The sequence below is a fragment of the Vidua macroura genome, chromosome 20, assembly GCF_024509145.1.
Source record: "Vidua macroura isolate BioBank_ID:100142 chromosome 20, ASM2450914v1, whole genome shotgun sequence".
Classification (NCBI taxonomy): domain Eukaryota; kingdom Metazoa; phylum Chordata; class Aves; order Passeriformes; family Viduidae; genus Vidua; species Vidua macroura.
Window position 1 is genome coordinate 8487292 of NC_071590.1, and position 27257 is coordinate 8514548.

The following is a 27257-nucleotide window of genomic DNA, read 5'->3' on the forward strand; positions in this document are numbered from 1 at the left end:
GGCAGGGATTATTTTTACAGACAACGCTTTTCTCTAGTTTGAAATGAAAAATCAGGGCTGACAAAGAGTGTCTGGCTTTTTTTTTTTTTTTCAGTGTATACCATAAAATCTAAACTTCCAGCCTTGCCTTCAAGGTATCTGAAAGTATTTATTAGCTTTTATTTTATGAGGGTGATGGTGTGTTTTTATCACTGTCTGTGGGTGAGAGTCTGGCTGCTCCCACGGTGTGTGGTGCTGGCAGGTCACCTCTGTTTGCTTCTTCCAGGTGTGACTCCTGCCACCCCACCCCTCCCCAGGCTGGGGCCATGGCTGACATGATTTTTGGCAGTGGGACGGGCCCCTGGGTTTGCCCCAACGACCGGCAGCTGGCCCTGAGAGCCAAGTGAGTCCTCCCCACCCTCCTCCTCCTCCTCCTCCTCCTCCTCCCCTTCCACCCTCAGCTCTGCCCTGACAGCTTTCCTGCTGTCTCTGGGCTCATCCTGCACCCCTGGGAGTCCATCCCACAGCCCTCCCCTGGGTGAAAGGAAGGGATGGAGGCAGCTCCAGATCTCTGCAGCACCCTAAATACAATTGATGGCATCCCCCAGCTGCCAGCACCCTTTTGTTTTAGGAACTTGTCATTAGTTCTCTGAAGTTAAAATTACTGCATAACCTAAAGACTAAAAGGATGGGGATGAGTCAAGCACTAGAAGTGCATTTTTCTTGGATGTTTTCACTCCCTGGCAGCTGGGACCGTGCCACCTCTGCTCTTGCCTGAACCCTTGGGCTCAGCTGCTGCTGCAGAGTGTTAGAAAATAGGGGAACACCTCGTGTTTTGAGGGGGCTGCCTGGCTGGGCACCTCACTGCCAGCTCCCCTGCCTGCAGAAAGCCTCAGCAAGACAGTGCTGCCCAAGGGTGCATCCTCCTCGCAGCCACAAGTTTATCCAGTGACCTCCAAACCCCTCCTGAATGGTAATTAATTAATTGAGCTGTGAAAGCTCCTGCCTGTTGCCAAGTGAGCCAAGGAGAAACGTCAGCTGCTGCATGTGAGGCACAGGGGGTTTGCTGAAGTCCTCGTGTGAACCTGGGCCAGGCCAAGGGAGGATGTTGCCAAATTTGTGTTTCTAGGCATGCCCAGCCATTTGTGTGTTTGAACTGAGGGCATTAGGGACGTGGGGTCTCGGAGGGAGGAGGGTGCAGGTGATCCCTGTGTTTGGGAGTTTGCTCTTGGCGTTTGTGGTGCCTGGCAAATCCATCTCTGCAAGGGGACGCCCAGGAGAGGCAGCCCCGGGGTGCTGCTGCTGGGGCTTGCAGTGGTCAAACACAAACAGGAACAGAAAGGGAGGGCAGGAGGGCAGGGAGAGGCAGCACAGCACTCAGTGCTGCTGGGAGGGGGTGGTGTGGAAGTGTGGTCAGTGAGAGGAGCCTCCTGCTTCGGGCTTTAGCATGGAACAGGCTTCCCTGACGGGAGGCTGCCGTGGGTCTGCGTGCCTGGGCTGTGCTTTCCCTCCCCAGCCGAGTCCTGCCCTCCACCCCCTCCCACAGGCTCCAGACGGGCTGGTCAGTGCACACATTCCAGACTGAGAAGCAGAGGAAGATGCAGGCTCTGAGCCCCAAGGAGCTTGAGGTCATCCTGGGAGTCATCCGCAAGGCAGAGCAGTTGGACGCGGTGGAGCAGCAGCGCATCGGGTACGGCCGCGTCCCTCGTCCCCTTCCCTCCCCAGCAAAGGTCAGCACAGGCAGGAGTGGCTCTCCCAGCTGCCTGAGCTCAGCCTCCATCACTCAGAGCATCCCTTAGGTCAGTGATTTTCCCCCCTCCCATGCTGCTTGTTTGGAGGTGATGACCGCTGGGGAGGATGTCGTGTTTTCCTTCTCACTGAAACCTTTCTGTGCTTTCTTTGAGCCTTGGGGGTTGCTGAGGCTGCCCTGACACAGTCCCTGGAAAATGCAGGTGGTGCTGAGGCTGGGAAAGTGCTGGGCTGTGCCCAGGGCATGGATGGCTCAGGATCACTGCTGGCAGTGCAAGCAGGTTCTCCCTTGTCCGCACCAGGCCCCTGGGATTTTGCCCGGAGCAGAGAATGAGTTTATGTTCTAGCTGGCTGAGCCCTCTGGATGAGGTTTACTAGCTTGAATTATTTAATTTACAGGCATCCTTTTGCTGCTGCAGGTTCCCATTTGCTCTCAGTCCTGCTGGAGGTCTGGCCCGAGCTCTGTCTGTGATCAGCCTACACCGACTGCCTTTAGGGCCAGGGAGCTGGGCGGCCCTGCAGCATTTCCCAGCAGTGTTTGTGTTCCTGAGACAGGAAACCCCAGGCACTCCCAGCCCGTGTCCAGCAGGCCCAGATTCCTGCTTCTCTGCTTCCCTGTGCAGAGCTCGTTAGCCAGGGCTAACGAGAAGTGACAGCGATGTTTGTGTGATAAATGGGAGACCCCAGCAGCAGCCAGTGACCCTGAGGGCCTGACTGTTCCTGTGTGGCTGCTGCTGGAGCTGCAGCAAGTGCTACCCTTGCAGCTCCTGTGGAGAGGCATTCTCTGAAATGCCTTTTGTTAACTCCCAGGAGTTCTTTTGTGCCGGAGTCCAAGTCGAGGATCATAAATCCACTAATGATGGCTCTCTCTGGCTGTGCAGCCTGACCTCCCCACCACGGGCAGCACCTCCTTCAAACAGCCCTTGCCTTGCTCTCCAACGGGCCCTGGTGCACGGGGCATTAACACTAATGAGAGTGGGATTCATGGATGGCAGGATCCCTCCCTCCTGCTGCTGGTGCTGATAAATGGCCTGGCTGCTGCTGTCCCCCTGTGCAGATGGAGGCCTGAAAGTTGCCAAGCAGTGATCTCATGGCAGAGCAACCTTGCTCTGCGTGCTCTCCACACCCTGCATCCTAATTGCCTGTCCCGCCTTCCTCCCCTCTCCCGGGCCTGCTGTTGCAGACATTGTGTGTGCATGTGTGCTTCCAGGCTTCCAAACGGGCTGTGGAATGGAGCAGGGAGCAGTCACTGCCATTCCTGTGCCACAGCCAGGCTCATTTTGGTCTGATGGCTTCAGTCATTTTGGTCTTTGGCCTTCAGCCTGGCCTTCCTGCTTCTAATGGGATGTGGGCAAGTCAGTGCCTGCCCTGCTGCTTTCAGGGAGAGGGGAAATGGAGAGGGCTTGGCAGGTTTAGCTACTCTGCCCTTTCCCAGTGCTTTCTGACTTGCCCTGCTCTGAGCACTTAAAGCTTTTCCTGCAGCGCTGTGACCTCTGCTCTGCCCACAGGCGCCTGGTGGAGAGGCTGGAGAACATGAGGAAGAACGCCATGGGGAACGGCCTCTCGCAGTGCCTGCTCTGTGGGGAGATGCTGGGGCTGCTGGGCAGCTCCTCTGTCTTCTGCCAGGACTGCAAGAAGGTGGGTTTGGTCACACGTGGCTGTTCCTGGCAGCAGAACTCTTTAGGAAATGCCACCAGGCCCTTGGAAGCTGGAGAGCTCTGCAGGGTTATTTTATTCTCATTGGTGCTGTCAGACCATCGAGTTTGCTGTTGCAGCCTGGTGATAACAAGAGATTCCTCAGGATCCCAAAGTGCCTGAGCTGCCCTCAGTGCTGGCATGGGCTGTGCCAGCCCCCTCTGCACCTCCCAGCTGGGGTTTTGGGGTTTGCAGCGTGGGACAAGGGGCAGGAATATGCAGCCATCAGGGACAGCTCACACCAGAGTCTGTGAGCTTTGCTGGCACTCACTGCAAGCTCTGCCCTGAGACCTTCCAAGAGGACTCAAGTCTGTCCTCAAGCTCCAAAGCAGTGCAAGTTTTCCAGGCCTGAGCCTCAGGGGCTGCCTATGTTGTGTGTGTTGTTGCTCTGCCAGCACCCCAGGGATGATTCCTGCTGCTCTTGGCTCCACTGCTGAGGGGTTAATCTGTATTGCTGTGGAGATTATGATCTCCAAGGCAACCACCTCATCCTGCCTCTGCTGGGAGGCTGGTTTTCCTGCTCTTGAAGCCCAACTTCCCTGGGGACTCACCTCTGGGAGTTCCTTCATGCCAGCCTGTCGAGGTGAGGGCACCTGCTGGGTGCTGGAGTGTTTCTGACTGGGTGAAACCTGCTGCTTTACCAGGGACTGGTGGTTGGACCACGGGGAACAACCTTCTGTGGCACTGCTGGCTTTTGTGGGACACAGCTGTCGTGCAGAGCTCTGCTGCAGAGCGGGTTCCTCCACTGGAACTCACAGAAATCGCCGGGATTGTGCACAAGATTCCTTCTAAGGCAGTGCCCGGGAAAGGAAACAGAAATCTTGGAGCCCCTGGGTCCTAAACCACGGGGAAAGCAGCTTTTAGGGAAGGGGTGTGGAAGGCAGCAGCAGTGGGGAGTGAAAGGTCAGGGCTGGAAGGGAGCAGCTCTGGGAGCAGCGTGGTCTCTGTGCACTGTGGAGGATAAAGGGTCGGGTGACAGGCAGGAGATTCTTGGCTCTTTCCTGTATTTCAGGCATGTGGAATAACAGGATGTGCTCTATTCCTGCCTTCTTCCCGTGGCAGTTCTGCTCTCACCTTGTCAGGAGCCAGCCAAGTCATGTTGCCACAGGTCTTTTTAAAAATTTCCTGTGAACCCTGAGCACTACTGGGGAGGCAGAAGCTGCTTCAGACACTTCCCAGCCCTGTCCCTCAGCTCGTGGGACAGTGTGAGTCTGAGGCTCTGGGAGGGCTGTGACCAGCAAACCCCAGGGAAAAGCTGGATTTTATTTATTTATTTATTTATTTAATTCCCTTTTTGTCTGGATTCTGTTGGGCTGTTCAGCAGCATTCATATCCAGGTTGATTTAAGTGAGATCCTGCTTTTCCAGGGTGCATTTTGCAGCTGCTTTCAGACTGGCTGCACTTTTCAGCTCTGTGCTAGCCCAAGGCAATTCTGCCTGGGTGCTCTGGGCTTCTCCCCTTCTGCTTTTTAATGTTGTGGAGTGAACTCAGGGAACAGCCAACCCTTCAGCAGAGCACAGAGTGAACTGCTTGTTCCCTCTTGTCCAGGGATATCCATCACTCATGGAGTGCTGTGTGCAATAAGCAATTTGTCAGGGAATTATGGATTTTTAAAGTTCATATTTTTCTGGCAGGCGCTGCTCTGGTACCGTGTCATTGCAGCACATTTAATTCAAAAACAGGAATTGGAATGATGCACCTGAAACACAGCAAAGAATTTACCTTCAGCAAGTCCCTCCTGCTGAACAGAGGTTCTGCACTTCTGATGGATCTTCTAAGTGCTATTCCTGCTTTGGCAAAAATGCTTTTAATATTAGTTTTTATTCTCTGGGAAACCAAGGCGTTGTGGCAAGACAAAGTGTGTGCAAAGATGTGTTAACAATAGCAGGAGTGAGACAAAGCCCAAGATGCTTTACCATGCAGAGGGGATTGATATCATGTGTAAAAGGTGAAGGATGAGTGGGAGAGGAAAGTGCTTTGTCTTGTGTTTAATGAGAAATGGGGCTGCATTTAGTGCCCTTGATTTTTATGTCTTCTTCCGAGGGGTTGTGAGTGATGCTCAATTTCCCAGCTGCTCTGCAGGGAAGGGGAGGAGGAAAACACCGTTTTAGTGTTGGGATTTTTCAGAACTCGTGGCTGGGAGTAAAATCGGTTGGGAATTTCCACTAGAGGGAGCGTTTGAATGTGCTATCCGCGTGGGGATTGGGGTTTTGGAGGGTTTTTCAGGCTGAGCTGCTCCCTCGGGTTTTGGGTTGGGGGAGGGAGAGTTTGGGCTCTTTTAGGTGGTGTCTGTAACTGAATGTGCCAGTCCCCCTTGGCTTGGGGAGCACCGTGCTGAGGGTTGATGCACCAGGCTCAACAGGTCGTTCATTATTTCTCTGGGAGGATGAGGATGAGGGCAGGAATAGTGGGATGGGGGAAATGAGACCTTCATCCCTGGACACAGGAGCAGCCTGGTGTGGGGGATGTGTAAATCTGGGGACATCCAATCCTCATGTATATCTCAGCAAGCTTTTGCTCTCCTCTTGTGAGTGGCTTTTCCTCTGTGAGGATCAAAGGATTCATCCCATTTCTCATTCAAGCTGCACTGCCAGGGCTGATAGGCATCAGCTTCATTATGGGTTTTTTATATTATTTATTATTGGGTGATTCAGGTTGTCAATGGCTTGGAATGCCAGCAGAGACAGCAAAAAGGGCTGTGCAGAACCATCAGACATTCAGGAAATGTCTGTAACCATTGGCCATTCCCACTTGCTAAACAGCCCCAGATCAAGGAGAGTGTGCTGAGATGGAGGGGGAAACGTGGGATTTAACACGTGTGTGAGAGGAGGGAGAACATTCCCAGTCTTGCACAAGGTTACAGCTGCTTTCCACGCCACAGAGCCAGGGGTTAGGATTTAGGGGAATAAAAAACCACTCTGGAAATACACCTGTGGGTGATGGGGTTTGATTTGCCCTGACCAGCTCTCTCCTCCCCCTGGAGTCAAGGACTGTGCTGTGGATTTGCCTTTGTCTTGTGTCCCTATAGCCCTGAAGCATCTTCCTGCAGCCAGTGGCTCTCCAGGAAAAACAGGGAATTTGTGCCATGGTTTAGGTTTTTAAGGAAAGCAAAACAGAGCTGTTGCTTCTCAACCTCCTCTCCCCCAGGGGCTGTGGGGAGCTGCTAACACCACCTCTCTTTTTTTTGTTTGTTTGTTTTCTTTCTTTTTTTCTCTCTCCTTGTTTCAGAAAGTTTGCACCAAGTGTGGGATAGAAACTGTTGGAGCCCAGAAACGTCCTCTGTGGTTGTGCAAGATCTGCAGTGAGCAGAGAGAGGTAAAACACAGCTGTGGGGAGCTGGGGCTCAGCAGCATCCACCTGCCCACCCCAAATCTGTGCACAGCATCTGTGGGCTCTTCCCTGGGCCTTGGAAGGCAGAAAATGGGATTTGGGAGGCTTGGCTGGAGGCCAGGCAGGCTCAAACACACACAGTGGTGACAACTTTGTTTTATGAGGGGGTGAAGGGGAAAAACCACACTTGGAGCCTGGCTTTGTGGGATTTCTCTAGCTCTGGCCATAAAGAGATTGTTCCCTTACACCCTTTCCCACCTCACTCTGTGCAAATAAACAAAGTCTTTTTTTTTTTTTTTAATACAGTTTGAAAGATGTAAAGCATAACTGCAATATTTGTCCCACTAAAAATAACTAGAATTGCAGCCTTTAAATCTGTTTTCCTCCCTGCCTGCAAAATCCCATAACTTGCCAGTGTGTGAGACTTCTAATGCAGGTCTCTAAATTTTTATATCCTTCATCCTTGACTTTACACTGCAAAAAAAAAAAAAAAAAAAAAGTAATGGGCTGCCTCAATTCTTGTCTGCCAGCCAGCATCCACCAACATCAGGGCTCTCTGCTCTGTGCTGAAGTGAAGTCTGTGAATTTGTTCTATGATTACAGATGGATTTTCACTTGTTCCCATCAATTTCTTTTGGGATTTGGCTTGTGGTCCTTGAGCATCAATCCAGTCCAGCTATTTCTGACCAAGCTGCACCCAACTGTGTAACCTGGGTGCTCTGCTAAATCAATTTTTGAAGTGTGGTGAGAGTGTTTGTGCAGGTGTTGGAGGTGCTGATTTTTTTTTTTTTTAATTAGTTGTGGAAGCTTTGCATTGCTTTGGTTTTACATTGGAGGGATTTTTTTTTTTTTTTTTTTGTGTGTGTGTGGGGGAGCACCCACAAAGTCCATGTTCAGGTAAAATGAGGGATACGTGGATGCTGATAATTGAAATTATCAGCAGCAGTGTGGGTAGGGCAGGAAGAGAGCATTCCAGCTCCTTGGATTTTGATAACAATTTGATGCACTGAATCATCTAGGTGTTTTGAATTCCAGATAGAGATCCCAAAATAGAGAGCGAGGCAGGTGCAGGTATTCTCTGTGCTCTGCGGGGAAACACAGGGACTAAAATCTGCTTTATTTCTTTTATTCTGTTGGGTTTTTTTCAATCTCTCTGTACTACTGTGGGTTTTTTCCTATTTTTTTAAAAAATAATGAGTAACCTGGTCAGTGGACAGAGAATATTGATGTGTCCAGCAGGTGTTTTGTGTGGCCAGAGGGTGAGGGTATGATAACCTTGAGCACTCACTCTGTGAGCCCTGAGATACAGCCAAAGTGCATCCCTGATGCAAATGGATGGACCTTTCCTTCTTAGACTAAATCATAGCCTCAACTTGCCTCTCAACACTTAGCTTCTGCTTTATTTTTCAATTCTCTTAAAGGTGGGTTCAAGTCTGTCTCCTTTCTTATTTATGCTGCTGCCCTGAGCAGGAGAAGGTTGGGAGGGTCACAGTGTGGGCACACAGACATCAAATCATCCATCCCCTCTGCCTTCCTACATGCCCTGCCTTTATTTTGGGGCTTTGGGAGGTGAGAATTAGAGAAACCTTGGGCAAGGAAGTTGAGGCAAATCAGAACAAATGTGGCCCAGCAGGATCTGAGGCTGGTGGGGTTGGGCATTCCATGCACCAGCTAACAGCTGCAGCCTGTGGCATTGTCCACACTTCTTCATCCCTTCATTTCCCATGTCATTATTTATCCCTGCAGGCTGGAATTGAGCCAGCAGAAGTTTAGTAACATGTGAGGGTTGAGGTTAGGGTTAGGGCCCCCCTTTTTGCTACGTGGACAGCATCAGTGCTGGCCTTGGTTGTGATTAAATCATCACCCTGCTGGGTCAAAACCAGCACCAGAGCAACAAGCTGTGGCTTACATCAGTTCTCCAGTCAGAGCCCAGTGCTTGGTGCCCACAGATCCCTCTGGGAATCCTGGCCTCAGCCTCTCTGCTGCTCTCTGTTTCCTTGAGAAGCTCCTCTGTGCTGCATAGCGATGAGGAGCCAGCTGCCCTGACACAGTCTTGTTTCTGGAGAGTGGAGGCAATGGCTGGGCTCTGCCTGCTGTTTCCTGGGATTCTGACTGCATCCAGGCATCCCAAACAGAGCAGCAAGGGATGGGCAGGGTGAGGGGCTCTGTCTGCTGGGTTCTGGCAGAGCTTGGATGCTCCATGCCCCAGGACCCACAGGCACCCCCACACCAACAGTGCATCCTGGAGTTAACCCGACCTCGCCTGCATCCCTCCAGAGGCATTTGTCCCAGCTGTTTGCAGAGGGAGCTGTGGAAAACCCTTTGTTTTTCCAAGATTCTGTGAGTGTTTCCCTTTGCAGTGTCTTTGGGTGCTGTGGATTGTGGTTTAGTGCTCCTGCAAGCAAGGGCAGAAGCAAATTCAGCCACGCTCACGTTCACTTCCGAGGGCAGGAATCTCCCTTCCTCCTTCCCTCCTCCCTGTGCCTTTCTTTGATCTTGCTTCAGCTTTCTGCAGTCAGAGTGTGAAGGGCAGAGCCCCTGGGTCCGTCCTGCTCCTGCAGGATCCCCTGGGAGCTCGGGGGTGCTGATCCCTGGCTGCAGGCAGCACTGGCTGTGGGTTTGCAGTGGAACTCCCTGGCAGTGAGATCCTAGGGCAGAAAGGGAGCGGCTCCTGCGGTGCAGAGGGCTGCTTGCAGCAGCTGTCAGCAGCAGAACTTGCCTGGCAGCAGTGCTGCTGGGTGAATCCACAGCTGGAAGGATCCCCTGCTGCCAGGCCTCTGGCACAGCAGCACTGCCCATCCTGAATTAGCTGTGCCTGGCCGAAATCTGCCTGTCACTTCCTGGCCTGAAGGGGAAAAGGGACCTGCTGGGTTTTGTCAAATCCCTTCCCAGCCCTTTAACTCTCTGCACAGCCTTATTTTGACTGGTAGCACCTGATTCTGCAGAGCACCTTCCTGAATTACCCCTTATACATATATTTTTACATATATATCCATAATTAGCGATGCTATCATTGTAATTAAAATCCTCTTGGAAGCATTTGTGCACATTTACATTTGAATTGACACATCCAGAATTGTAGGGATAATGAAAGCAGTTTCGGTGGGGAGGGGGGAGAGAGAGCTTTTTTTCCTTAAACTCCCTCGAATATGAAAGAGAGTGTCAGCTACCCAGGACCTGTTAAAAGTTTTAATTTGCCCTCTCTCCTTCACTTTCCTTTTCATTGCCTCTCCTTCACTCCACAGCATTTTCGAGGCTGGCTGCATTTCTCAGTTTATCACAATAAACCACGCAAAGATTTTTGCGCTGGAGGAGAGCGGAGTCATCTCCTCCCCTTTTGCCCCCGGGGCTTCCCTTTTCAAATATCCACTCCTACCACTTGGAACGCTGTAAAGCAACATAGCTTGGGGTCATTCCTGCCTGGCATGACGATTTCCTGGCAAAACACCCCACGAATGGAGAGGGGTGTCTATTTTGGGTGACTCTGGTTTGAATAGGAGCGATGTGCACCTGTTTGCAATTGAAAGAACTCATCAATAGCCTCTGCCATATTATTTTGGGGGTGGCAGCGAGTAGTTAGACCCGAAATAGTGTCCTCTAGAATAGAGCCACGGGTGGGGAAAAAAAAAAAGAGGCCTGATTGAAAGGGGGATGATAAATGGTTGAAGGCTGGCAGGCACTGCAGCTTGAGAAACGGCGGGGTCAGGGGGGGCGATGGATTTTGCTATTCCAGAAACAAAGCTCGGAATGGAAATTTCACTGCCTTTTAATTTCCTTCATCCTCGAGTGCCGAATGTGGGAGTCGACCACAGATTGCTGTAAATAATGTAATTGGAAATCTCTGTGTTGTGGAAAAGCAGATGAATGCAAATAACGAGGCTGAGGAGCGCTGGCTCTGTCCCCGCTGCCAGCGGTGTTTGCAGCGTGCCAGGGCCGCGCTGGAGAGCTGGGACAGAGCGGCTGTGTGGGAATGTGCTGCAGGCAGGGCATGCCAGCAAGGTCCTCCCAGGGTGCAGGTGCCTTTTTCTTCGCTGTAGCCCACAGGAAGCTGCTTCCCCACCTTTTGGTATTGCTGGCGTCAGCATGGGAGGATAAAGGTGGTGGTTTTCCTCTCACCAAGCCCAGGTTGCTGTGAAGGGAAGGGGCTGCAGGATGGGAACGCTGTGTGGCACGAGCAGGAGGTGGCAGAGCAAAGTGTGGCTTTGTCACCAAGCCCAGGTTGCTGTGAAGGGAAGGGGCTGCAGGATGGGAACGCTGCGTGGCACGAGCAGGAGGAGGCAGAGCAAAGTGTGGCTTCGCAGCGAAGATCTTTCCTAAGCATCTCAGTTTAGGGGATGTGGTTTGGTGAGGAGGACTCTGGGGAGGCTGCAAGCGCTTGTTATGATTCCCTCAGCTGTGATCCACCTCTCTATCAGCAAGTCCTAATGTTTTCCCTGTTCAGGAGCTTGTTTTAGCACTTGTATGCTCAGAGCAGCAACATGAGTCTCACCAGGGCCCAGTGATTCTCTGCTAGGTCCCATTTCCAGGCTGCACTTGGAAATGCTCGATAAAATCCCCATCTGCTGCTGCGTGTGTCACTCCATGGCCGCAATGATGGCTTGACGCAGCTTTAAGGGGAATATTATCAGGGTTATAAAAGGCATTTATCTGTCATGGCCACGGCTGTCCCTCTCCCTGGTGACATTCCAGCTCCACCCAAACTCAGGCTGCTGTGGGGAACAAATTTCACCTTAATGTGAACTGGTGGGAGTGACATCCTCCCTTCCTTGGCAAGAGTAAACTCCTGCTGATAAATAAGAATATTATTCTGAAGGCTCTGTTACAGATGTATTAATTTAAAATCAAGCAAGGACTTTGCTGTCAGGCCACTCTGGCCATCAATCAAATGCCATCAATAGCAATCAGCAATGTTGACCACGGATCAAAACATGGAGTTTTGATCCAAGGATGCTCAAACTGCCCCATGTGCAGAGCAGGATGTGATCCCTGGTCCCTTGGGATGGGCTGTGCTGCAGACCTGGAGGGGCAGAGGGGCTGAATCCATCCAGGGGAGAGCATCTTGCTGCAGTTATTTTAGAGCTGATTTCAAAACAATTTCACTGCTGCCATAATAGGACCAAACTCTATTAGAAGCACCAATTTAAAGGGAATATGTATGCAGAGAATCAATTTTATAGTAGTATTACCACATCAGAGCTGGGTGTGTTATGTCATTAACTCTTTCTGTAACGACTTGCTTTGGGGTAGTGAGAAACCTGGGGGTGACCAGCCTTTGTTCCAGCCAGCCGTGCTGTGTCTGATTGGTTTTATGGTGTGTCTAAATTGGAGCTCGCCTGAAGATAATAGGTCTCTCCAGTGCTTCAAATTAAATTACAGATGTTGCAAGGTCTGTTCAGGGAGTGACTGCACCACAGGGCTGTTTCCTCCCCAGCAGTTCATCCAGGGAAGGTGTGTGTGCACCAGATCCCCAGCGTGTGTCAGGGATGGACAATTTCCAACCCTGTCCCTGTTCTCCTGCTGTGCCCCGTGGATGCAGCTGCTCCCAAAACCTCCAGCCTTCCTCAGGGACACCTGGGCTTGCCCAGCCTGCAGCTCCTGCACGGGCCACGTGTACTGAGCTCTGTGCAGAGATGTCTGTCCCACACTTCAAAATCTGTTGCGTTTCCCGATTCTCAGCGAGCAGAGCCTGTTCCTGCAGGGTCCCTGTGCTGCTCTGCCCTGTGCTGTTTGACACGCTGCACCAACTGCTGTGAGTCCCCACGTGCCAGCAGAAGGGACAGAAGGAGCTGTGTCAGCCTGTGCCTTGCCTGCCTGGGTCACTTTGGCTGTTGGCACAGAGGAGAAGGAGCTGCTGAGGTGTCCTGCTTGCCAAACCCCCTCTGCAGAAGAACTACTTGCAGTCTTGGGGACATTGGCTTCCCAGCTTTTTGCCTGGATGGCAGACTCACCCTCCTGCTGGCTGGTTACCCAGCAGGAGAATGTTGGTGGAGCTGCAGGATGCTCTCACCTGCTGGTTTGCAGACCCTGCTGTGATGCATGAGCCTCCCCCTTGCACATGTGCTGGGTCACAGCAGTGCTCTGCTTTCTTCTGCTAGGTGGATTTTTTTAAAAAAACACATTACCAGCTCCCCCTCTGCATTCAGATCACCTGCTTCAAGACCATAAACACAGAGATTTGAGCTCTCTTGGTGGCTCTGGGAACCAGGCAACCATCAGTGTAGCGGTGCTGCTGCTGTCCTGCTTTTTGAATGTCATATTTTGTCACTACAGGTGTCCTCCTGAATGTCAGGTTTTGTCACTGCCCTCTGCTTTCATTAAGCTCTAAAGGCAAATTGCAAATGTACTGCTGCAATTAGGGATAGCTGCATTTGCACCCACTGCCATCATGATGAAACTGTGTGTAAAATGCTTTGGGAACTTGGAGTGGGAACACTGCTGATCTCTTTCACTCCGAGCAGAAGTGCAAGAAGTAAAAAATTATATTTTTACTATGTTAACTTATTTTTGCCCTGGCTGTGTCATTAGCTCATTATCAGGCTGCTGGAAGGCACACAAGAATTAGAATTTGTAAGAGGCCATTTCTCCTTGTCTGAGCTGCCACCCTTCTCCCTTCCCCTGGCTTACAGCAGGCTTTATATTAAATATACTTAATAGAGTGCCTTCTTCATAAGCTGCATTAAAGCTAAATTGGAGAGGAGAGGCTGTTCTTACAGCAGATATTACAGTTTAGTGCTCGAGGTCCATTTCCTGCTGCAGGTTCAGGTTATTTGAGTGTTGTTCTTGTTCTGGGGTTTTCAAGCTCCTTACACGACCTGGCTTGGCCTGAATTGCTCTGTGGGATGAACACTGGGGTTGTGCTGTAGGTCCAGCACGAGGCAGCACTTCTGCCATCACCTTCTGCTCCTCCTTCCATCTGTACCTGCTGCTTCCTCACAGCTGGGATTTTTCAGCTGTGGAAGGGGGACAGAGATTAATCTGGCTGACAAGGACTGGGCAGGAATTTGGGATCAGAGCTGGGCCAAGCTTGGTGGGTGTGGGAGCCCAGGACATCCCTCTGGCTGCCCTGGCTGCCTCCAGACCCTGGCAGGGGCTCAGAGACCTTGGCACGAAGTCAAAAACACCTGTGGCTTCTATTCTAGCCAGTGGAAAAAACTGCCAACTTTGTGTGAAGATTTACAGGTCACAAGAGTTTGAGTTAATGCAACACAGGGTGAAAAAGTAGAATTTTGGGGGTTTTTAGAATGGGGTTCAGGAGGCAAGATGGAGGAATTTGGGTGTTGTCTTGTCCTTCTTGTCCCCTACCTTTCACTGTGATGGTGACACTTTTTATTGGTTTAGAATAGAGACACCCTGTCCAACACAGGTGATGGGTATTGGGAATTAATTGTAAATAAAGCACACGTGGTTCATGGTATAAAATGTAAACACTGCCCCAGAGGGCAGAGAGAACGCCACGATTTGACTTGCTAGACAGAGCTCAGCAGGTCAGAGAAAGAATGTTATAGATGAGAGAAAATAAACAAAGCAAAACCGACACATCTGGACTTGTTTGGCTGCGGGGCTGGGAGGAAAAGACTTTTTACCATCTCGGGGTGATCTTGAGCACAGAACCCCGAGAGGTGGGGAGCTCATTTTGCTGTAAAAACCCAGCTTAAGGTGTCCTGTCTGTGTCTCTGGCAGGTCTGGAAGAGGTCTGGGGCGTGGTTCTACAGAGGGCTGCCCAAGTACATCACGCCTTTGGAGAGCAGCAGCAAAGCCCTGGAGCTGCAGTGCCAGCCCTGGCAGGGCGAGGCGGCCGTGCCCGGGAGCGTCGGGAGCAGCCGCTCCTTCACCTGGGCCAGGGGAAAAGGTTGGTTGTCCCACCCAGGAAGCAGGTGGGAGAAGGAGCTGGCTTCTCCTGTTGCTTCCCAGCAGTCAGGGAAGGTCTCTGTAAGAGGTGTTTCCCACGTGGGTGTTGGGGTTTCGTGGTGTGGTGGTTTTTGGAGGATTCGCTGGTGTTTAAGTGCATGATGGTGGCACAGATTAGCCCCAGTCCTCCTGGACTGCCTGTCCTTCAGTCCACCCCTGCTTTCCTGCATTCCTCGCAGCCCTCACCTCGCTGCTTTTCTGGGATGAGCCATGGAACAGAGAGCTGCCTGCAGCCACAGCCTGAGGAGCTGCTCCTGCTGAGCCCCAGGGACAACACTGTGCAGCCAAGGCTGACCCAGGGCTGGTCTCAATACCTCCCTCCTTGCTCCTCACTTCTGCTGCTCTGCTGGGCAGATCCCTCAAGTCACTGTGAGCTGAGTTAGGAATTGCTCTGCCAGCGTGTGAGTGCTGCAGAATCAGAGCTGCTGCCAGTCTGCTTTGATTTCCTTTCTCTCTGTGTGGATTAGCAGAATTGTCTGGCCTCTCCCCTTCTGTTTTTTGCTGTTAGATCCCCTCAGTTGGAGAAGACCTCTCGAGTGAACCAGCTGCATGCACTCCTCCACTTAGCAGAAGTGCAGGGGGAAATAACCTTTTAATAAAGAAACCTCAGGAGACTTGGGTTTACAAACCTGCTCTTGAGGGCCCAGCTAAGAAAGCACTCCCAGTCCTACCGTAACTTTTGTAATTAAAGGAAAATTAGATCAACAATAGATGGTTGTGTTTCCCTCCAGGAGATGCTTGGAAGGAGTTATCTTAGCAGAGGGGCTGATTGATGAGGTTGGGTTTTGTTCACATGATAGAGAAAGCATTAAGAGTTGAAGCTGTTGAGCCCAGACCTGGCCTGGTGCTTAGTTCAGCTTTTCAGCTGAGTTCTGTCTTTTGGAGAAGGCTTCCCCATAAATACAGGCAGGAGCAGGGGAGGACAGCAAAGTGACCTTTGGTAAGCTTTGATGTGGGTGGTGAGCTGCCTCTGTCCCTGCTCTCTGATGTTTGTCTGGCTGCTGTTTTATGGGTTGGGTAATATTAATTTATGGCTTTATTTTCTGGTGCTTTCTTTCCCTGTTGCCCTTCTCTGTGAGGCTGCCTGTCCTCTGGCCAGCTTTCAGTGGGCACTGCAGGCTGTAATTCATCTCTGGAGCTGGAAGCTTGTGCATCTTCCCCCTCCTTTTATCTCCTTTGAAGCTGCCAATGCTGGGACTCCTGCTGTTTGTCATCCCACAGCTCTGCCGTGGGCAGGGCAGCCTCCTTCCCCCGTGGAGATGTGGATCCATGATATTGCCACGGTGAATGTGCAGCTGGAGCAGGGCTGAGCTGGTTCCCCCTGCCTGGCTGATAGCATTTGTCAGCTCACACCTTGTACAGCTCACCCAGACACGTCCTCGCAGCTCGGAGCACAGCCCCGGAGCTTGTTTGGCAGGATGTTCCTGGGAATGAGCTCTGGCATTTAACACTCCTGCCTCTGACAGGCTGCTCTCTGTGGGCTTTCCATCATCCTGGCCAGCCCCTCTGCTCGTCTCTGATGTGCTGGAGGAGCCAGCCCTGAGCTCTTCAGGGATTCAAGTCAGGTGGGGCCAGCCCAGCCCTGCCACAGCCCCTGGGCACCCTCCATGCCAGGAGCTGCTATTCAGCAGAGATGGGACAAACTTCAGGTGTCCCTTTTTCCCCCTCAGAAGTGAGGGGTCAGTGTCAGAACCTGGGAATTGGCTCCCACAGGCCTCCTTTTTCTTCCTCAAGGAAGAAAAGCCATCCCCACCAGGCAGAAGTTTTATTTTTGCACAGCCAGTATTTCTCCTGTGCTCGCTGACACTGGGATTTGCTGGTGCCTTCAGTTTTTCTGTTATAAACAAGCAGTTGCCATGGGAACCCTGCTATTAATTAAGGCACAAATGTATTGTCAGGAGGAGAATAGCAGCAATATTTCTTTTGCTGGGCAGCAGCTCTGCTCCATGTGCTGGAATGTGGGTGGGATTCTTCACTGGGTCAGGGGGAGGGAGCAAGAGCAGAAGGGCTTTCCTTGTGCAAGGAAAAACGTGGAAAGCAGCTGGGTGGAAAACAGAAGTGTGATCCCTGAGCTGCTGCACTGTTTGGCAGGAGGGCTGCCTGCTGGTCCCTGGGGGATTTTCCTGTTCCATCCCTGTTGCCAAGCAATGGGATGTGCCAGAGGCACGGGAGCAGCAGCTGGGCAGGGGGATGCAGTGGCCAAATCCCTGAGGGAGGGGTGGAGCAGAGAGGGTCTGCAGGCCCCAACTCGCCAACTTTGCAGTTGCAGCTTGTGCTGGGTGAACAAGGGCTGAATCCAGTCACCTCTTCCTTCCTGGAGGATCCCAGGGTGTGATCTGGCACAGGAGCTGCCCTCAGTGGGACCCTGGGCTGTAACAATCCTCATCTCCTCTCGCTTCCCCACCTGCAGTGACGCCCCCTCCCTGCTCCCCGTGCTTGCCAAAAATCTGGGTGCTGCAGGGCAGCCCTGCTCAGGGGTTGTGCTCACCCTGGGGTTGTGCTGGAGCTGTGATTCCCACGTGCTTTTGCTGGCTTTGCCAAGGGCTGTGTGTGCCAGCCTGGGCCCTGCCCCGTGCTGGCAGCACGAGGGAGCTGGGATGGCTCTTCCCGTGCCAAAAGCACACATTTAACAACAGATCCCAGCCCCAGCCAAGTGCTCCTTCCTCCTTGGCCTCAGCACAGCCTCCCCACGTCCTGATTTGCCTCTGGGGATAGGAGCAGCCAGCAGTTGTCCTTCCCCATTCCCCATGTGCCTCTGGCTTGGGGATTGAGCCACGTGTGGAGGGAGCTGGGCTCTTCCAGCAGCTGCAGGGCTCCAGGCTCTCAGTGAGTGACCCCTTCCCTGTGGAAATATTGCTTTTTTAGCAAGTTTTATCTCGGCAGATTTTATTTTATGAGCTTTTTTTTTTTTTTTCCAGTCAGCTGGAGATAGGGATAAATCTGTTCCGTCCTCTGAAGGAACAGCTGTCCAACAACTCCTATTGATATATCAGCAGCTGCTGGAACACCAGATTTAATACTTCTGGGCTCTGGGAAGTGCCAGCAGAAGGTTTTGGATGAAGGATTACCTGAAAGGGAGACTTTGGTGCAGTGAGTAAAATGCACTCTTACTGGCAGCAGAGGAAATTAGAGCAGACAGGGCTGGTCCTGTGGTGCCTTTGAGTCATTAATATTTTCTTCTTCTTGTGCTGGTTCTCTCTGAGCTGCTGAATGGCAGCAGGACAGGCAGCTAAAGTCACCTCCACTGATTCACTGGGGCCCTCTCCAAATAAATCCTGGCTCCCAGCATTTTCAGAGGATTCATGGAGGAAGGAGCTGTTCTGAGGAAATGGATTTTATGAATCCAGGAGAGGAAAAAAAAAAAAAAAAAAAAAAAAAAAGATGATGACCAAGTGGAACAGGACTTCATTTTCTGAGAGAACTGAGCAATAAGGTGGTCAGAATGAGTCTTGCAGCTGAGATTTGGATTATATAGGGGAAGAGCCCCACTCTGGTATGTTTGGATTGTTTTTAACAGTGTTTTTACAGAACTCCCCACCTCTCCCAGGGAGTTCTGAAGATGTTTTTCCTGAACCTGAAGTTCCCAGGTAGCAATGAAGATTTTTTTTTAGACAAACCTTTGCTTTGAGGGCTCTTAGCCAGCATTGCAGCCCCCCAGCTTGTGAAGGAGCCTTTTTCCCTGCCACAGCCCCTTTCCCTGCAGGGAAAGTCTGTGCAGGGTGTGTGTGAGGAGCTGCCTGCCAGGCCATCTTCAGTAATGCTTTGCAATAACACTGGCTGCCAACTTTAATATCCTCAGAGATGTTAGCATTACTTTAGGTATTCATCCCTCCTTTTTTAAATGAAATAGTTTGTGTAGAACAGATCCCTGAATACAGGAGTGCCTGCAGAGGTGCTTGGCAGGAATATTTGACAGCTCCTGCTCAGTGCAAGGGGAAGGATTCCCATGCTCCTGCCCTGGGGAGTGCTGAAGGCTTTGGGCTGACACAGAGGGATGAAGTGACAGCTCTGTGTTGCCCCGTGGTTGTCACCTTGTTCCCCTGCACCCACGTCCCTCTCTGAGCTGGGGCACGTGGGATTGTTCAGTCACAGAGAAAATCACTTCTCATGGCAGTATGAGCTCCTGGAGACGTCCTGGTGGGTCTAAAAAAAAATCCTTGGGGCTTCCTCTTTCCACAGGAGAGGCTGCAGGTTGCAGTGTTCCCTTATGGGCCAGTTTGGAATTTTCACCAGGAGTTGTGACCTGCTGTTTGAAGTGGCTGCTAAGCTGGTATCTGCCTGCTCAGATGGAGAAGTGCTGTAGGTGCAATCCCTCAAACAAAAACCAGATTTTTTTTCTCATTTAACCCCTCCTCCTCAGCCCCACCATTTCTGTTCTGAGATCAAACCATCACAAAAGCCCAGGAATTGGGAAAAACACCGTTTTCATTTTACCCAGAGCAGCTGGCAGCTGAGTTATCTTTTACACCAGTATAAGCAGGAGAGGTGTTTGCATAATTGCATGGAAAAGTGGAAGGAACCTGCCAGTTTGGGAAGCTGTGTCTGGCAAAATGAGGCTCCTTCAGCTCTTTTGGAAAATATGGAGAGTGGAAAGCAGCAGGAAGAGAGCCAGGATTCAGGGGGAAGAAAAAACACAGAGGAAAAAAAAGCAGTTTTGAAACAGAAGAGTCTCCTTGAGGAAAGGAGTGACTCTTGCCTTTGGAGCTTTGGGGATGTAGGAGTAACAAGAGTTTGCTGATGGGGATGGTTTGATGTGCTCAGGATTTATCTGGTGTTTTCCTCTTAGATCCTACCACACTTGAAATGCAGCTTGGAGGGAAAGAACCCCTCTCCCCACATTACCCAGGGGTGGAGCAGGTGCAGCCAGGACCCCTCCAGCTGCAGCTGGGCAGGACCCAGCCCCGTAGCATCCCTTAGAGGGTCACTTGGTGTGGGAGGCAGCGAATATCAGGAGCAGGGGGCTTGCTGGGGTGCTGGGATGGTGTTGGAGTCCAGAGCATCCCTTTGGCTGCCTCGAGACCCTGGCAGGGGGCTCAGGGACCTTGGCAACAAGTCAAAAACACCCGTGGCTTCGATTTTAGCCCATGGGAGAGGCTGCCAACCTTGTATGAGGAATTACAAGCCAAAAGGGATCGAGTAGTGTAATAAGGGAATTGGCACAGAGTGAAAAAGTAGAATTTTGGGGGTTTTTTTGAATGTAATCCAGGGGTACAGTATGGAGGAATCTGGACGTGCCCTAGCCTTCTCTTCCTTCTTCTTGTCCTCTGTGTCTCGGTGTGATGGTGACACTTTTCTATTGGTTTAGGGTAGGGACACACTGTCCAACACAGATTTTAGGTATTGGTACAGGAACTGTGAACATGGTACAGGTAATTTTGAGTTTATAATGTGGGAGACGCCCGGGGCTCGGGACAGACAGCCATGGCTTCTGTACTAGCCGGACCTCAGCAGGTCAGAGAGAAAATCTTTTAGATAAGAAGAAATAAAAAACCTTGAAAACTCAGCTTCATGCATTCCAGACCTTTTTTTTTGGCTGCTGAGCTAGGGAAAAAAAAGACTTTCACACTTTCAAAGGACCCCGACAGTATGGGTCAGTGGGAGCAGAGCCCCGTGCCTGGAGCAGCAAGGAGTGGCACAGGAGCACCCCCGTGGTCCCAGTCAGCTTTAGGAGAGAAGCACTGGTGGTGTCTGCACCCTACAGAGTTATAAATCATCTGCAAGGAGTAAAACCAAGTTATAAATCATCTGCAAGGAGTAAAACCGCATCATGCTGGAGGGGAGCAGCTGTGGGGGAGCTGCAGGTGAGGTCTCCTGTGGAGAGGGAGAACGTGAGCAGCGAGTCAGCGTTTGTTCCTGTTTTACTGGGATCCATCTGGCAGCTCTTTGGGAAGTGTTGTGAACATTGTGAATAACTGTCTCTCTCCTCTCCTCCCCCTGATCTTTCTCTCCTGCAGTGGTTTCCAGTGACAGTGAGAGCGACTCGGAGCTCAGTTCCTCCAGCCTGGATGACAAACCTGTCCCCGTGGCATCAAAAAGTTCTCAAGGGAGAAAGCTCCAGGCAGGAATGGGTGAGGAGCTGCAGTTCCTTGTGGCTGGAGGGTGGGAGGTGTAAAGTGCTTCAGTGTTTGGCTCTTGGCTCAGCTGCTCTCCTCCCCTCCTGGCTGTGCCAGGTGAGGCTCTGAGCCTTTCTCCCCAGCTCTTTCCATGTCCTGCAGCATTCCAGGAGCTGGGAGCTGCTCCTGGCACCAGCTCCTCACTCCTGGCTGGAATCACTGGTGTTTCCTGGGAGCAGAGCACAAGAACTGGGGGTCACCCTGCTCCTGAGGGCTCCTGGCTGGAGCTGGGCTGTTCCTGCTCCTGTAGGACCCAGCTCAGTGTCCACAGCCCCTTCCCACTCCCTCAGCAGCATCTCTGTCCTGTCCCTGCAGCACCCACCAGGGGACCCAGCCAGGCCACCGGCGGAGCCCTGGGGACCCCCCAGTCCCCCCCGCTGTGGGGGAGCCACAGCAGCCTGGGCAGTGAGCAGGGGGCCGAGCTCAGCCCCACGGAGAGTGGCCAGAGTGACCAAGCCTCGGACAGGCGCCACAGCGACGCCGGCACCAGCACCCCTGGTAAGCTGCACCCCCTCTCCAGGCACATCCCTGCTTTTTAGGGCTGAATTCCCTGGAAGCACAGCTTTCCCAGAGGCTTTGTGTGCTTTCCCAGATGCACACAAAGCTGTGGCCCTGGGATCACTTTTCCCTGCTTCTTTTTTTTTTTTTTTTTTTTTTATATTGGCAGATGCTGTCACATTGTCACACCTTCTTCCCTGAATGCAAAACCTTTTCTGCAACATGAGTAATGGTCTGGGGTGGGAGCTGCCTGCACCCACGGCCAGGAGCACTCAGAGCCTGGGGCTGTGGCCCTGCAGAGCCCTGGAGCTCCTCTCTGTCCTGCAGAGCCAGCAGAACAGATTGAGCTTCTCCCGAAGCAAAGCGAAGTCCAGCAGCTTTATGAGACTGAGTAACATTTTGCCTGAAGTGAGGTTCCTCTTCAAGCCAAGCATGGCTCTACCCAGAACTCTGCAGTGCAGAAGAAAGGCACTTTTTATCCCCCTCAAAAACCTCAGAACAATTAAGTGACTGGGAAAGCAGAGGCTGCTATCACACCTGAAGCAGCTGAAAGAGATGCAAATGTGTTCTCTCTGCAGTTCCCACTAATTTAGTCACTAACCCCTCAAGTTATCATCCAGCCCTGCTCCCCCCCGAGCATTCCTGCCCTCTGAACTGCCTCTCCTGTTCTTCCTGAGCCTGTTTGGTGCTGGGCATATTGAGGCATAAATTGGATTATAGAGAGCAGGTTCATCCTTGAGTCGTGGTCCCCCTCCCTCCCCGTGCCTCCTGCTACAAACAGGCAGCACAAAATTGTTCCTCTGCTCTTCCCTCCCTCCCCAGCTTCCAGGGACTTGCAATTTTCCTTTAGGTTTTCACCAGGCAAACCAAACAAGTGATTCTTCTGCTCTGCCCTTCCTCCCCCTGGGTTAGAGCCTGCCCTGGGCTGGGTGGTTTGTTTTAAGCTCCCCTTGTGCAGGACTGGGGAGGGTGGATTCCTGCTGCCTGTGGAGAGGAGCTGCAGGCTGTCCTGAGGGATTGGAATGGGTGTTGGTGGACAGCAGGTGACCCTTTGGGTGCTGCCTCTGATGGATGGATGGATGGATGGATGGATGGATGGATGGATGGATGGATGGATCCACTCCTGGACAGTGTGTTTGTACTCAGCATTTCTCTGCCTGCTCTTTGTGCCAGCTGCTCTGCCTGGCCATGACAGTGCAAACACTATTTCAGAGGCCAAAAAAAAAAAAAGAAAAAAAAGGAAAAAAACCCTCTTTTTCCTGCTAAAAACTCCATATGCAAAGCTTGGCACAAGGGGTCAAATCTTTCCAGTGGGATCTCCCCGTGTAGATGGGGCAGAGCTGAAGAGACAGGCAGCATGGGCAGATTTTAAAAAAAGGAAAACTGTAGCAATCTCCTGAGCCCAGTTAAAGTTGGCCCTGAGATGTGGAGAGGATCCTGCTCAGGAAAAGGTTAAGCCAGGTTGGCTGCCTAGGGAGTTTCTGTAAAGATCTTTATTATGCCTGGGGTCATTTATTTCTCAGTGTTCCTGCAGAAGGGGCTGGGACAGGGGCTCCGTGGCCTCCCAAATCCAGGCAGGGAAGCAGGAAATCAGCAGTGAGTACTTCAGTGCTGTGGGTGCCTCTCTTTGCCAACAAACAGAGGCTGCTCTTGCTGTTGATATATTTAAAGTGTGGTGGGTGCTGGATGTCAGGGCTGACAAAACTCTCCCCTGCCTGTGGGACAGCCCCCGAGCTCTGCCCTGCCCCAAAAGCAGAGCAGATCCTTCCTCATTTCAGCTGCTGATCCTCAGCTGCAGAATGGGGCTGTTAAAAGTTGATTTTCTGTGGTTCCTCTGCACCTTTAGAACACCCTGTCAGGAGCAATTTTTGCTCCATATTATCACCTCAGGTGTTGTTCCACCAGTGACTTCCTTTGCACTTCTTTTCTCACCGCTGCTCTACCTCCGCTCTCAAGTGCGACTTTGCAGAGCATCCTGAAATCCCAGGCACCTCCAGAGCAGGGAAATGGGGAGTGGTGCTGCAAAAGCAGCTGCTCTCACAGTCCTGAGCTCTTTCAGCCTGAAGGCCCAGCCAGCAGCAGGGTTTTGGCCAAGGGAAGACAAGGAGCTGTTCAGGAGAGGTTGGAGGTTTCCAGTGCGCTGCTCCAGCTCCGCCTGGGCTTTGCTGAGGCAGATAATGAAGCCTGGAGTTTGTCATAAAATGACTCATTGTCAGAGCTGCATTGGGATTTAGGCAACCTCAGCCCGTGAGCCAAAGTTTCAGAAGAGTGGTGAGTTGAGAGGCTGCCAATTTTATTATTTTTTAATTTTTTTTTTTAACCACCTGCTCTCAAAGCCTTTCAAAAGCCCCGTTTTCTGAGGGGCTGCTGTTCCTTCTGCTTCTGAAGCTCCAGTTCCTGGAGGTGCCTGCTCTGACCTGATAGCTTTCAAGAGGAAGGTCACACACTCATTGTCCTGAAGAATGTTTTATCCTGAAGAAAATGAAATTTGCACATATGGAAGAAGCAGAGTTTTCCTTTTCCCTCATACTTGCTCCCAGCTAGGGCAGGTGACTCACCTTGTTCTGGCTGCACAGCTGATGCTGAGAGATGCCTTAAAAAAGAGCCAAATCCTCACTTGTGTTGATTATGACATTTTTATTAAGGAAAGGGTAATATTAAACAGAATGAAACAATGAAATAATCAATATCTTACAGTGGAGGGAGCCCACGGAGAGCTTTTAATGGAGATAACAAATCCGAGCTTGGGCCTGCTGCAGGGGGTAAATGAAACCAAAGTCATCTCCCCTCAGATCAGCAGCAAGTTCTGCATTGATGGGTGCCAGCTGATGGGGTTCTCAGCATCTTCTGAGGGATTTGTCCCAGAAATGGTGAATCCTGCTGGCTGTTCCACGAGCTGCTGGCTGCTGGGGAATGGGGAACGAGCCTGGCATGGGCTGCGGGGCTGGAGAAAGCTCTGATTCCTGCTGGAATCAGGTCTGAGAGGCAGCCACGAGAGAAACTAATGAGTGAGTGCAAATCACAGCCTCCCCATCTCTGCCTGCTTGCCAATGTGTTGTCTAAATCATTAATACTTAAAGAGTGGTGCAGCAGCTGGCACTTCAACAGAGCCACGTTACACAGGGCTGGGAGCTGAGACGAGGGTGGCACTGCCTGCTGAGGGGTAGGGAATGTTCTGGCTTGCAAGCACGGGGTGAGACCTGCTGGAAAGATCCCCAGATGCCATCAGGTCTGGCCTGAGCCCTTCTCCTGCATCTCCTGAGTGCCTCCTTTCTGCTGGGAGAGGCTGAGCAGAGCTGAGGGAGATGGACAGGGAGTGCTGCTTCCAGCTCTCTTAATTTGGGGAGATTTATGCCCTGTCTTTCAGGAGCTGACTGGATTTAGAAATGAGGTGGTGTCTCTCTGTGGGCTCAGTGCCTCCCTGGCTGGGGTAGGCATCCACTTTTGCTCATAAATATTCAGGCTGTTAATACATGAGCCAGGCAGAGCCATTCAGCATTATTGTCGTGGCACGAAATTCTCTGGGCATCTTTGAAGTTAAAGCATTAAGTTCTATTTTCACTTCCATTCTTCTTCTCAGATGTCTGCTTTGCTCCCTCAGGGAGCATGAGGAGGTAACATTTTGCTTCAGTGGGTTGGACTACTCCATTCCATGTAGGAAGAAAAAAAAAAAATGTCCTAACAGTAATTAGGCTCCAAATGAGGTAGTAATTTCTTTAATTACTTGCTTCATGGCAGTCTTTGGGGAGTTGACTTTTGTTTTCCTGTGCTCGGTGAGGAAGTTGCTTAAATGTTTTCAGACTTATTCCTTGTTTGTGTGGTTTTCCAGGGCTGGTTTTGCAGCAGGCTGGAAGAGGTGGGAAATCCCTGCTCCTCCTCCCTCTGCCTGCATTTAGGGCACAGTTTGGGAAGGACAGAGGGATCAGATATGAAGGAAAGACCCTCACCCACGCCCAGCCTCTCCCATCCAAGCCTCTGCTCCCTTCACTGGCTGCCTCATCAAATTTTGGGCACTGCTCTTTATCCCCTTTTGCTCAGAGCTCGCTGGCTTTTCCTGCTGCCAGGGAGGATAAGTTGTCTGTCTTCCCCAAAGTGAAAAAATTGAATTGTGCCTTCATGGCTGAGGAGCTTTGAGCTGTCTCTGCCTCCTCATATCCACGGAGCACCAAGTGGTCCTGCTGTACTTATAAATAAAACATAGCTTTGGGTAGTGGCAGCATTAGGAAATTATTCAAGGTTTGCATTCCAGATACAATGCATTTGTAAATATGAACCTCAGGAGAAGCCTGTGCCCCCTTCCATGTTTGAGGGAATTAAAATATTTTCATCCTCGAGTGGTAGGAGCAAAACATCTTCAGCTCTTTCAAGCCCGCCTTGGAGTTAAGTGAATAAAGGCTCGAGTAACTAAAAAATAAATTACTTTCACTACTCCTGTAATTCTTTCTGAAGTTTTAAATTGAAGGCTTCTTCCTTCAAAATAGAGGGACGACAAAGATTCATTCTCTCGGCTCTTTCACTCAATATATCAGGAGACAAGTCTGCTGCTGAGGATGAAACTCCTATTTTTGTGCCTTCTTTCCCACTGCAGAGGTCTGTGCTTTGGTCTTTGATCACACAGCCTGTCTGGCCTCCTGTCCCCACCTCCTCAGACTCTTTCTCTGCCCTCTGCAATGCATTTACTCCTCACGCTCCCAACCTCCCATTCAGCATTTTGCACAAAGCACCAAGGGCAAGAGCTGGTGTCACCTTTGCAAACAGAGCAGGAAGGAAAGAGCAGGGGAAGTCAGCAAGAAGTGAAAAGCCTGGATTTTGGAGTCTTTATAAACACAGAGAGGTTCTGTGGTTGTCTTTTAACAGGGATGTCAGGCAGCAGCTGGAGGGGAGGAATTTGCTCTGGGACTCCTTGAACAGTTCACACTGAACGCTGTGATTCCCCTGTCCTTTCTCCAGGAGGAGGAGCAGTGTGTCCCAGCAGAGCCTGAGCTTGGCCTGAAGGGATCAGCTCAGGTTTGTTCAGTCAGCAGGAGACCAAATCTGGAGCAGAGCAGATCCTGTGCCCGTCCCCAGCCGTGGGCAAGGGCCACGTCTGTGGCAGACACGTTCTTCTCTCTCTCAGGATGTTTTCATAGAGGAGCACAGAGGAAAGAAAGAGAAAACAATTTCTATTTCTGCTCCTTGTTTTTCCCATGTGGAATGTGTTTGGAGAGTTGTTTACCTGGGGTGATTGCTTGGTTGGATTCTGGTGAGGATTGTTTGGGGCTGATGGCAAATCCAACCCACCTGGGGCTGGACTCTCAGAGAGGATCACGAGTTGTGAGTTAGTTAGAAAAGTAGGTTTGTAGTTTTAGTATCTCCTTTAAATAGTATATTAATGTATTATAGCATAGTTATAATAAAGAAATCATTCAGCCTTCTGAGCTGGAGTCACACATCAGCATTTCTGCCCACCTGCATTTACAATACAGGTCCTGCTGTGGCTGCTGTGCATGGCCCAGGCACGTGGAGAGCAGCAAGGCCTCGTGGCAGATCTGCTCTGCCACCCCTCAGAGCTGAGCTTTGGCTTTCTCTCTCCTGGGGAGCACTTCTAGCAGCACAACTCCTCATTTCTCCTCCTTTCCACATTTCCTTCCCCTGGCTTTTCTTCCTTTAATCAAGTCTAATGGGCCCTGACTGCTGGACTAATGATGCATAGATGTTCTCTTTATTATTTTTAGGAAGCTCTTAAAATGGCACTGAGCACACAAAAGCAACGTGAAATAACTTGGTGGAGTCTCTCCCCTTCGCTGCTTTCCAAAGAAATATTTTTACTATTTATTTATTTATTTATTTATTTAACTTTTATCCTTTATTGATTTTGAAGGCAAACGACGTGTCCACACCAGAACACGGCTCTGATGGGGGTGAAGATGGAGCTGCTTTTTCCTGGATCCAGCACTGCCATTCCTCAGATTCCACTCCAGCCAGGAACTGCTGCCAGTGGGTGAC

The 27257-nt window shown here is 51.1% G+C and overlaps 1 protein-coding gene across 1 annotated transcript; it reads left to right on the top strand.

Moving 5' to 3' along the window:
* Positions 1-305: 305 nt before the first annotated feature.
* Positions 306-27257, top strand: RPH3AL (rabphilin 3A like (without C2 domains)). The gene is made up of 8 exons (XM_053995664.1): positions 306-382; positions 1526-1669; positions 3237-3366; positions 6652-6738; positions 14434-14602; positions 20616-20729; positions 21090-21272; positions 27133-27257. The coding sequence occupies exons 1-8, from the start codon at positions 306-308 to the stop codon at positions 27165-27167; spliced, it is 939 nt and encodes a 312-aa protein (XP_053851639.1). The 3' UTR covers positions 27168-27257.

Coding starts and splice junctions, on each gene's coding strand:
- RPH3AL (XM_053995664.1), top strand. CDS start 306: ATGGCTGACATGATTTTTGGCAGTGGGACGGGCCCCTGGGTTTGCCCC. Junction 383..1,525: donor CAGCTGGCCCTGAGAGCCAA/GTGAGTCCTCCC, acceptor CCCCTCCCACAG/GCTCCAGACGGGCTGGTCAG. Junction 14,603..20,615: donor CACCTGGGCCAGGGGAAAAG/GTTGGTTGTCCC, acceptor TCTCTCCTGCAG/TGGTTTCCAGTGACAGTGAG.